Genomic DNA, 11335 nt, shown 5'->3' with positions numbered 1-11335 from the left:
CTATAAAAATTCTTTTGCATTGGGACCAATACCACTAAACCAAAGGCCCTTTGGTAATTATCCCATGACTATCTTGGAGAATTCTAATGTTATTTTCCAAGGCCAATAGAAAAAAAATCTTAAATATGACTGCGTGTATATATATATACATTGTAAATTTTTTGGCTTAAGTATAGCTATTATCTTTTAATACCGGTGTAACCTCGATGCACTAGTGGTGGTTGAAACTCCATTTAAAAAGATTACAGGGAGTCCCAGAGTACTATTGTTTTTATTTCATTCCCTTTCGTATTGGGCCATGACCGACCTGTTATTACTAATGTGCCTAGGGGAATTTGAATTTGGGCCTCTTAAATCTCACATCAACACCTTTCGCAATGAACCAATACGGTTGGGCTATAAACATTTTGTATTAGTTTGTCTTGATTATCTTTGTATCTCCTCTATTTTTATTTATCAAAAAAACCTCATTGAAAAATTCAAACAAGCATGTCGATTTATCATTTACTTACTGAGCAGAAATAAATAAAAAAAAGGAAAAAAGAAAAGGCCTTGACAAAGCCATGTGAAGACTAATCACAACCAAGTACAATGGCTTGCAATAAGTTTAATAATGGTAACCATGCCGAGAGAGAGAGAGAGAGAGAGAGAGAGAGAGAGAGAGAGATTGCTGATAATATGATTTCAATATGTTTCTTTTACTTAATGGGTATAAATAATCGTTCTTTCAAAAAAGAGAAACTACACGCATATATATCAAATAGAAAGAAAAGTTACAAACATAAAGCACATGCATTATATTGTATAACACTGTTGTAGCGAGTGAGTGGGTGGGTTTATAAACCTTATGGCTTTGGTATAAAAATCACTTGAAATCTATTAAGCCGGATTAAACCTTAGGGCTTTTTGCAATCCTTAAGCTAACATAATGCATGGAGAAATCATCTGAGGAGAAAATGGCCAGAAAAATGTGAATCAGACTTCTGACGATACCCATCAGGTGCTGGGCATTGTTAAAAGCCTAGGGCCATATATACACAAGAGCATATTTGCTCACCTAACTGTCCCACAAGAAGAGGTTGGTATCAAAAATCCTTGATTACATGGTGACACAACTCCTGAAAGCAAGAAGATAGCTAAGTATACTATTCCAAAGAAGAATAACCTTGTGGATTATTTTTAGAACCAATTCCACAATCTATTGGAAGTAATTATAATAAATTATTTTTGGAACTATACTAGCTTGCTCCTGTTTTGATTTTCCACTATCACTTACCAGATAGGGTATGGCTGAATGCAACGATAATCAAAATACCTTAGTCATCTTGTTATAGAGGCTTGCAAAGTCTCTCCCAAGTGACAAGTTGGTAATTATGTTTTTTATTTAATTTTATTTTTTATTTCAATGTAAATATCTAATGAGTCAATATCAATGTAAAAATTGATTTCAGAAGGGTCAATTTACGGATAAAGGATAATAACTTAGACTTCCACAAGGATAGTCTTGAATTTGATCCCTAGAATGAGCTTTGCCTAGTTTTGGTGGTGAGGATGCCTACTCAAGATGGGGACGCTGAGCTAGATTAAGGGTTGAGTCCAAAAGATCAACCTAGAGTTCTCATAAGAGAACACTCTAAGTTGTGTTGTGTCTGAATTTGGTTGAATAGAAGTAGGGTTTTGGAAATTGGCAAACACACCGAATATACCCTCCAAAAGGGAAAAGTTAAGTTTTTAAACCACAATGTCTTCACCCACCCTAATTAGATATAGATCATTTTGTTTTGTGTACTATGAATGGTACATTTTGGAATCCTATACAGCAAAACTACATAGACGACCCCTAGAGGTGAGAAAATATGCTATCATGGAGCTTGGGTCGTTAGCAATCAACACAAAAAGAAATGGGATCATAGGGGTTGTTGTCTATGTTATATTTCATCAAACTTAATTATGACATCTATATCGTACAATCATATGCGGAAGCAGGATCACTTACCTTTAGCCATAGCAAGTTGTTGAAGATGACAAAAGTCTTTAAGCCCACGTTTGAAGCAACCAAAGACTCTTCCAATCTATCCCGTCATCTCCCACCGATGAAGCTAGGTATTTGCAAGAATGATAGATTGAGGACCCCTGGTATTGTCCTGTATATAATCCTTATTATCAAAGGATTAACTTCACTTAAAAGTTAAGTAGATCGTTATCCAAAGTGTCAATTAGAGTCAACTTAGAATTCCATTAGATAAAGTCATGGACCACTTTATACAGTTTGAATTTAGGTTGGATTAATATCATCAAGAAGTTAATTCAGAATAGAATTCAAACTAACATTATCCCACTTGGTCCAGCTTTATCATAGGTAACTTAATATCCATTCACATTAACCCATAAATCCCTATGTCTACATCAAAGAAATAAATTACACGAATCATGGTGGTAAGTCATCATTGTAACCGAGTATTACCTTCAATGCATTACGATGCAATCTCTCTCTTTGATGCAAAACATATATATGGCATTTTATCATAATGAATAAGCCAAATGCTTATTTGGGTCCAACACATGCAAACTAATAATGTATAAACTTAATAATTGTTATTCTTAAACTTAATGTATATGCTTAAAGATAAGACAAACAAATAAATAAATAAATAAATAAATATGTAAGAGTTTAATACTAAAGTGATATTAATTGTTCATAGAGAAGAACCAAGTCCCATATGTTCAACATGATCTCTAAACAATTTCGGTGTTCGTCAAAGGATCTGCAATCATCAACTCTATGCTAATGTGTTGAATGGTTACTTTACCGGCATTCACGGGTTCCTTTAATACCAAATACTTGATGTCGATGTGTTTACTTCGATTACCACTCCTATTATTCTTAGAGAAAAACACAGCAATAGAATTATTACAACACATCCTTAATGTCTAGATATAGAATCAATGGTTCTGAGCCCTGATCGATATGAAACTCCTCAACCAAATACCCTGGGAACTCACCTCAAGACACGAAACAAACTCGGCTTCCATAGTGGAAGTAGTAATTAAAGTCTGTTTTGCACTTCTCCATGAGATAGCACCACCGGCCAACATGAAAATGTAACCGGATGTTGATCTCTGAGAATCAATACATGCAGCATAATCTAAATCCAAATACCCAATGACCTCCAAGACATTTGATCTTCTGTATGTAAGCTTGTACTCCTTCGTACCCTAAAGATACCTCATTACTTTCTTTGTAGCTTTCTAGTGATAAATCCCTAGATTACTTTGATATCTTCCCAATATTTCCACAATATATGCAATGTCCGGTCTTGTACAGACCTAAGCATACATAAGACTTCCAAGGCTGAAGCATATGGGATGTTTCCCATCTATTTCTTTTTAAATTTAACTTTAGGACACTGTTCCAAGTTAAACTTGTACAATAGGCGCAACACTAGGCGAATAATTTTCCATCCGGAATCTCTTAAGAATTTTATTAATATAGGCTTCCTGAGACAAACCCAAAATACCATGAGATCTGTCTCTATGTATCTTAATGCCAATAACATAAGACGCCTCGCTCATATCTTTCATATTATAATTCTTAGAGAGAAATCGCTTCACCTCATGCAACATACCCTTATCATTGGTTGCAAGCAAAATATCATCAATATATAGGATTAAAAAAACAAAACTTACTTCCACTGTCTTTATAGTATATGCATTTATCTTTAATGTTCTCAAAAAAACGAATGATGAGACAACATCATGGAACTTCGAATACTACTGACAGGATGCTTGTTTCAATCCATATATCGATTTCTTAAGTCTACAAACCAAGCTTTCACCTTCACTAGAGAAGAATCCTTTAGGTTGTTTCATGAACACCTCTTCATTTAGACCTCCATTAAGGAAAGACGTTTTCTTATCCATCTAATATAATTCCAAGTCAAAATAAGCAACTAATGCCATTATAAATACAAAACAAGTCCTTTTTCAAAACCGGAGAAAAAGTCTCATTATAGTCGATGCCTTCTTTTTGAGTAAATCCTTTAGAAACCAATTTAGCCTTATAATGCTCAATGTTGCCCAACGAGTCTTTCTTGGCTTTGTAGACCCACTTACATCCAATGGCTTTCCCCCCTTAAGGCAACTGGACTAGATCTCAAACACCATTATGTGCCATGGATTCCATCTCATCCTTCATAACATCATACCACAACTTAGAATTACTACAACTAATAGCTTGTGAAAAGGTTTTAGGGTCATCAACGGCTCCAAAATCATAGTCAGATTCTTGTAAATACACAACATAATCACTAGATATTACTGATTGCTTAATTCTAGTTTATCTTCTTAATGTCACATCATTATCTTCTTGATGAAGTTGTTGCTCAATAACTTTAGATTGATGTTGTGGGACTTGATCAACTGGATCAAGTATATCTTCTTAATGTCACATCATTATCTTCTTCTTGGCCACCAGTCCGGTTCAGCCATATTAATTGAATCGGCTCTTGATCGAACCGGTTATGAACCGGATTTCGACCAGGAACCGGTGAACCGGTTCGACCGAACCGGGTTTAAAAAAAATAAAAATTTCAATGAGGTTGAAATTTAAACAACGGCAAGAGGAGCGGAGGAGCGACGGCGAGGTCGGCGGCGTGGAGGATGTCGCTAGATCGCTGGCCATGGAACATCCAGTATACGACGGGTCCGGTGGAGAAGGAAGAGGAGGGTTTGAGAACACGGATCCGCCCGCCATGGACGAGGCCTGGCTGGAAAGGATGCACGTTGGCCATGGAGTTCGGGACCACGAACGACAGTGGAAGTGCGGAGCAGCAATGACTGAAATGCAAAGGTTTAGGCTATTTTCATATATTGCGTTGATTATTTATTATTATTATTATTGTTGTTATTTAGAAAAGTTACTGCAACCATGAAGAGATGTGTTATTATGATTTATAATCAAAATAATTTAGAGGTTTATAAGGTTTTTTATGCAAAACCAACTTCAGCGTGTTAAGTAGTTGGCTTGGTGGTGAAAGGACACGTTTCTACTTATCAAAATTATTCTCTATTTTTTATATTTTTTTAAAAAAATTAAAAAATAAAAATAAAAAACCGTTGAACCGGCCGGTCCAACCGATTGGACCGATTGAACCATGAATCAGTTGGCCAACCGGTTCACTGACCAGTCCGGTTTTTAAATCCTTGATGCAAGCTCAACCTCGTAGAAGCTCCAATGATCACACATCACGAAGACTACGCAAGCTCGCTGCTCATCTGCGCCCGCCGCCGCCTCTTCCTTCTCGGCCGGTCCCTCCACCGTCGCCTCCTCTCCATCCCCTTCCCCCTCCCTCTCATCCTCTCCAACCACCTGATCAACTTCTACTCCAAATGCGGCCGCCCCGATCTCGCACGTAAGGTGTTCGACGTAATGCCGCAAAGAAACCTCGTCTCATGGACCGCCCTCCTCACCGGCTACGCCCACCGCGGCCTGCATGACAGCTGCTTCCGCCTCTTATCCACCATGCTCGCTGACTACCTTCCTAATGAGTTTGGCTTCTCCGCCGTTCTTGGCTCCTGCGCGGCTGCACGCTGCGCTACCCATGGCCGCCAGGTACACGCACTAGCTCTCAAGACCTCCTTGCACGCCAGTGTTTTCGTGTCGAATGCGCTTATCACTATGTATTCCAGTTGCTGCAGTGTCGATGAGGAGGATGATGCTTGGATTGTCTTTAGGACGATGCCTTGTCGAGATGTCATCACTTGGAATGCGATGATTACCGGCTTCTTATCCGGTGGCCATCCACAACGATCGCTGAACCTGTTTGCTGAAATGCGTCAATGCCGCGTTGCGTTCGATCAGGCCACAATCGTTTGTGTCATCTGTTCCTGCTGTAGTCTTCGGCAATGCCAAGAATTACATGGCCTTGTGACAAAGTTTGGCTTTGAGTCCGAGGTCGAGGTCGGTACTGCACTCTTGAAAGCCTATGCAGGCTTTGGTGGTGATGGTGATGATTGTTTGAGGATTTTTGAAGGGATTCAAGAACATGATATTGTGTCCTGGACTGGGATCATTGCGGCTTGCGCAGAGCAAGAGCCAGAGAAAGCGATTCTTCTCTTTTGTCGCCTTCAACAGCATGATCTGAAACCTGACAGATACACATTTTCTGTAGTGATCAGAGCATCTGCCGGCTTTGCAACTGAGCGGCATTGCTCTGCTCTTTATTCACTTATTGTGAGATATGGGTTTGGTGATGATTTGGTGCTTTGCAATGCTTTAATTCATGCCTATGCTCATTGTGGTAGCATTGGACTTGCGGAGCAGGTCTTTGAACAAATGACAACCCGTGATCAAGTTTCATGGAACTCAATGATCATGGCTTATGCTGCTCATGGGCGTGGAAGGGAAGCATTACGTGCTTTTGCTTTCATGGATGTCTTGCCTGATTCTGCAACATTTGTTGGAGTACTTACAGCCTGCAGCCACGGGGGATTGGTTAATGATGGTAGGGACCTGTTCAAAGCCATGTTGGAGGTTTATGGGATTGCTCCTCAGCTTGATCACTTTGCGTGCATGGTGGACATTCTTGGACGTGCAGGTAAATTGCTCGAGGCTGAGGATCTTATAAATCAAATGCCAATTAAGCCGGACTCTGTCATTTGGAGCTCATTGCTTGGGGCTTGCAGAAAGCATGGAGAAGCCAAGATTGCAGAAAAAGCAGCACAAATGTTAATGGAACTAGACCCTCAAAATTCAGTAGGGTATGTGATGATGTCTAACATCTTTTCTGCCAAAGGTAGTTTTAGCAATGCCGCCTCTTTTAGGAAAGGTATGAAAGTGTATGGGGTGAAAAAGGATCCTGGATTGAGCTGGATTGAGATTGGGAATCATATTCATGAATTCTCAGCTGGTGGTCTTCATCATCCCCAAAGAGAAGAAATATATGAAGAACTTAAAAAGCTTGTGATAAAGGTGAAGGAAGTAGGTTATGTAGCAGACATAAGATTGGTATTCCACGAGATTGAGGAGGAGTATAAGGAAGAGCGCCTTTTGCTTCACAGTGAGAAGTTGGCCTTGGTATTTGGACTAATGAATTCTTCTTCTACTCTAGCTGACTTGAGGATCATGAAGAATATCAGAATCTGTGAGGACTGTCATAACTTCATGAAACTGACATCTAAATGCATTGATAGAGAGATCATCGTCCGGGATGCAAATCGTTTCCACCATTTTAAGGATGGGCATTGTTCTTGTGGCAATTATTGGTGACTGAACTGTGCGCAAGCAGGTACTTGTCAAGCCTTGCTCTTCTTATACAATATTATTCATCATTAATTTTTTTGTAGAATTATAAGTTCTATGTAAATGGAAACTAATCTACACCAAAATTATGCTTCCTTGCTTAATGAACTTAATTCAAAGAGTATGAAATCTTGTTTTTCTAACTAGAAGGAATTTAGGATCAAGCCACTAAAACATGGTTGTGGCCAATAGGTTTGTGTGTTCATTTGGTTTAGTTTCAAGCTGAATGCTGAGATGCGATAGAACTCTGCAGGCTTTGCTAAGAACATGGGGACATCATGCATGTTGTTGACACTCTTTTATTATAGAGCATTGTTACACAATGACACAAAACAAAAAAATGCATGTGGTTTTAAATTGCATTCTTCTCAAAGTATGGGCATTAAATTGTTTCATTGATCTTCTCTTGCTCTAAATTACATTAAATCAGGTGAGCAAAACCTCATATAATAACATGAATAAATAAATCGAACTTATTCAAGAGTAAAACATTGAGTGAATATCATAAGAACAATGTCTTGATGCAAAGATCAATCTTGAGAGCTTCCTCTTAGACAACTCAAAACAGTTAAAATTATTGAAATTATCTTCACTCATTGTTTCACTTGTTATTATTCTGTTTGGAATTCCAAGTTGTCTTTCTAATTCTTTTGCTTCTTCACATCTTCTGATGACATGATCATAGCAAATGTACCTCCCACAAGCAGTGTCATGCATTGCTTCATAAACAGTTACTTGTGCTTCTGCCACTTTACTGACATCTACTGTTGCTAGTAATCCTTCAGCAAACAATGCTTGAGATCCTACATGTTATTAGAAATTAGATTTTATAAGAATATAACTGGTAGGAAAAATTAAATAAAGACGATAACTTAGTGTGAAAATGTAATTAAAGTTTTACCTTTGAGAAAAGCTATAGATGAAGTCGAATTTCGGCGAGAAAAACCAGGTCCAGTAATAAGAGCAGGACATATAGTTACAAGCTTCAAGTCTCTTCCACGAGCTGCTCTCCATGCAGCTTTCTCTGCCATTGTTTTTCCCAGTGCAAACCATAACTGAAATCATTCAATCAACAACATCAGTTTGTTAGAATTTTCTTTCCTAAATAAATGATGTTTTAGAAAAATAAGATAATATTTCAATTTAACTTCATGTGTTTAGAAGAGAGATTGATCTTGTGTGGCATAGAATTAGTGGAGTACTAATATAGAATTTTTTATTTCTTTGTGTAATAAAAGTAATTGAAAATTATCTGTCACTTTATGGTTTTATTCTATTAGTTATGATTTTTTTTATTCATCTTATTTAATAAAATTTAATTAAAGAAAGAGTGTGTATCACTGGAAGTAAATAATCTCAGTAATAAAGTTAAATTGTCCTATCATGCTATTTTATTTTATTTTATTTACAAGATTTTAGTAATTTTAGGGAGTTATTTATTAACTAACACTAACAACAACTTCAACTAGCTATTTAAAATTTCTCAATATAATTGAGGCAATAATTTAATAATTTTTTTAGGGAATTATAAATAAATAAATAAAAAAGAAATATTTGTGGTGACCTTTCTATCCCTGCAGAGGGTTTCATCAGACCAAGAATTCTCATCAATGATGGTTGGGAAATGAGGGTTGGTGGTGTTGTTCCTTCTCCAAACACATGCAAGAAGTGAAGATGTAAACACACACTTCCTCACACTTTCACTTCTCACACAACCTTCCACCACTCTTTCTCCCACTTTTGCTTCCATTTCAGCCATCTGTTTCTGAATCAATTTATCATCAAATTATTCCTCTATTATAATAGTTAAAATAAAAATAAAAATAAAAAATTGTAATAAAAATTTCCTTGTAGTAATTAATTAAAAATTTACTACCAGCACAAATAAAAATAAAAAATTGTAATAAAAATTTCCTTGTAGTAATTAATCAAAAATTTACTATCAACACAATAACCGATAATAGTGAGTTTATTTATTATGGGGATTCTAAAGCATCAGTAAGTATGTGAGTGGCGATGCCTTGTCCATAATGTCAATAATAGTAATAATAATAATAATTATTATTATTATTATTATTATTATTATTATTATTATTATTTATTTATTTATCATAGTTACTTGACCATATGAACAAGAAAATCTATGTTAATATTTCTAGGATTTTTATTTGTATACCCTATAAAGTTGGGGTATGGTTTGTATCCTGCAAATCATTTTTATTTGTTTATATATTTTTGTGAGAAAATGTTAACTAAAAAAATTTTATTAGAAAACTTTTTCGTCAATTTTCTTCATTGTTAAAAAATATAGAAAAAACAAATATATATATATATATATATATATATAGGTTATAATAGTAATCATCCACTTTTACAAGGGTATCCAAAGTGATTGTCCCATTATCTATTACACTAAGAAAATAATAATAATAATAATAATAATAATAATAATAATAATAATAATAATAATAATAATTAAGATCTACAAATTCTCTTGAGTAATCAAATGCACACAAGTCACTCCAAAGATAAACAGACACATGTTAAGAGCACAAGGACAGCATCTTTGGTTATTTGGCATTATTAAACAAAATCATACACCTAACTTAGAATCATGATAACACTTTAGAAATTAATAAAAGACAAGCTATTTTTAGCTACAAGTGACTTCATCAATTTTAATTTAATCTTTTCTATTGAGTTGAAGAAAACATCTAATCAATGAACTCAATTATGTCATAAAATGGAGAGAAGCTCAAGAAAAAGAAGAAGGTTTCAATACCTACCCATTTTTTTTTTCCAAAAGTCACAAAACCAAATATTCAAAATATGTGTTGTGGCACCTAAAAAATCATTATTTGACTTTACTTATTAAATTTATTTTTTGACCATCATTCAATAATAATTGTTCTTTTCCTTTTTTTTTCAGTCATATGCATCCTCTTTAAAAAAATGAGAAATTACTTATGTACTTTTATAAAACTGATATTTTCTTATATATCTTTATAAATCATTATTATTTTCAAATATGCATCTTGCACGGAAAATTAAAGAAATAATATCATTAAAAAAAATTAAACTACCTTTTACTCCCTTCTTTTCATTTATTTTATTTTAGGTAACATAAAAATTGAAAAAAAAAATTAATTTAAATTTTGATAAAATTTTTAAGTTGACTTTCAACCGTAAATGTATAAAACCAAATAAAAGTATTTTACAAGCGTATATAATCAAATAGAATTTTTTTATGGGTTTATATTAGTAATTTTTCCTGGAATAAAACATCAAAGACCAAATTCAACGGTCATTCTTAAATACAAATATATTAAAAAAAAAAAAAATCGATGAAAACTGTTTGTTGACCGTTACAACATGAAAGTTGATATTTCATTTTTCTTCCTCTCATGATTAAATACCAATAAGTGTATTTCATGATTAATGATACTTACTGTATAACCAGAGACACCAGAGGGATCAGTGAAGGCTGAAGTATGGAATACAGCAACACAACCTTCAAATGCAGAGCATAAGCTTTCAAATCCATCAAGTTAGCCATGACTGCATAAACCCTATCCCTCCTGTCTTCTCCAAACATGTCCATCTCTCTAAGTTTGTCCAAATCCTCTGCACTTAATTACATCATTAAACCGTAAATTAAGTATTAAGCAACTAACTATTAATTTTATATAATAATAAAGTCTAATAGTAGAAGAATAAAAAAAATTCCTTTATTTTAAAGAATGATACAAATTCATTGGTGCTTTATCAAGCCAAAAGTACATTTTGATAAATTATTCAAAACATCTCCAAGTTGTTCCTCTAAAATAGTACAGTCAATTAACAGGCAGTTGGCAACACATGCCTATCAACCCATCTTCAATATTAATATATAAATGAATTAAAAATCATAATGAATTTCTCAAGGATCAATAGGGAATCCTCAAGAAATAAACAATAAAACCATAAAATTTTTGAGTGGGTTTCCCTACTTTCCATGGCCATGGCCCATGCCCAGAAAACAGCAATACGTAACTA

General features: G+C 35.0%; 2 protein-coding genes across 3 annotated transcripts; one reads left to right on the top strand and one right to left on the bottom strand.

Moving 5' to 3' along the window:
- The first annotated feature begins 5360 nt into the window (after positions 1-5360).
- LOC120251954 (pentatricopeptide repeat-containing protein At1g71420) lies at positions 5361-7683 on the top strand. 2 transcript variants are annotated; one of them, XM_039260608.1, is made up of 2 exons: positions 5361-5611; positions 5698-7683. In XM_039260608.1, exons 1-2 carry the CDS (start codon positions 5493-5495, stop codon positions 7265-7267), a joined length of 1689 nt encoding a protein of 562 aa, XP_039116542.1. In that variant the 5' UTR covers positions 5361-5492; the 3' UTR covers positions 7268-7683. The 2 variants fall into 2 exon arrangements, with proteins under 2 accessions (XP_039116542.1, XP_039116541.1); XM_039260607.1 differs by having other exon boundaries at positions 5689-7683.
- Positions 7684-7745: 62 nt separating this feature from the next.
- On the bottom strand, positions 7746-10961 carry LOC120251955 (cinnamoyl-CoA reductase-like SNL6). The gene is given in 5 exon segments (XM_039260609.1): positions 7746-8103; positions 8202-8355; positions 8865-9065; positions 10750-10838; positions 10841-10961. Coding segments are annotated over 5 exon segments (831 nt in total). The 5' UTR covers positions 10902-10961; the 3' UTR covers positions 7746-7777.
- Between the last annotated feature and the right edge of the window lie 374 nt (positions 10962-11335).

This window comes from Dioscorea cayenensis, chromosome 20 (genome assembly GCF_009730915.1).
Source record: "Dioscorea cayenensis subsp. rotundata cultivar TDr96_F1 chromosome 20, TDr96_F1_v2_PseudoChromosome.rev07_lg8_w22 25.fasta, whole genome shotgun sequence".
Classification (NCBI taxonomy): Eukaryota; Viridiplantae; Streptophyta; class Magnoliopsida; order Dioscoreales; family Dioscoreaceae; genus Dioscorea; species Dioscorea cayenensis.
This window is presented reverse-complemented; position numbering and strand designations above follow the sequence as displayed.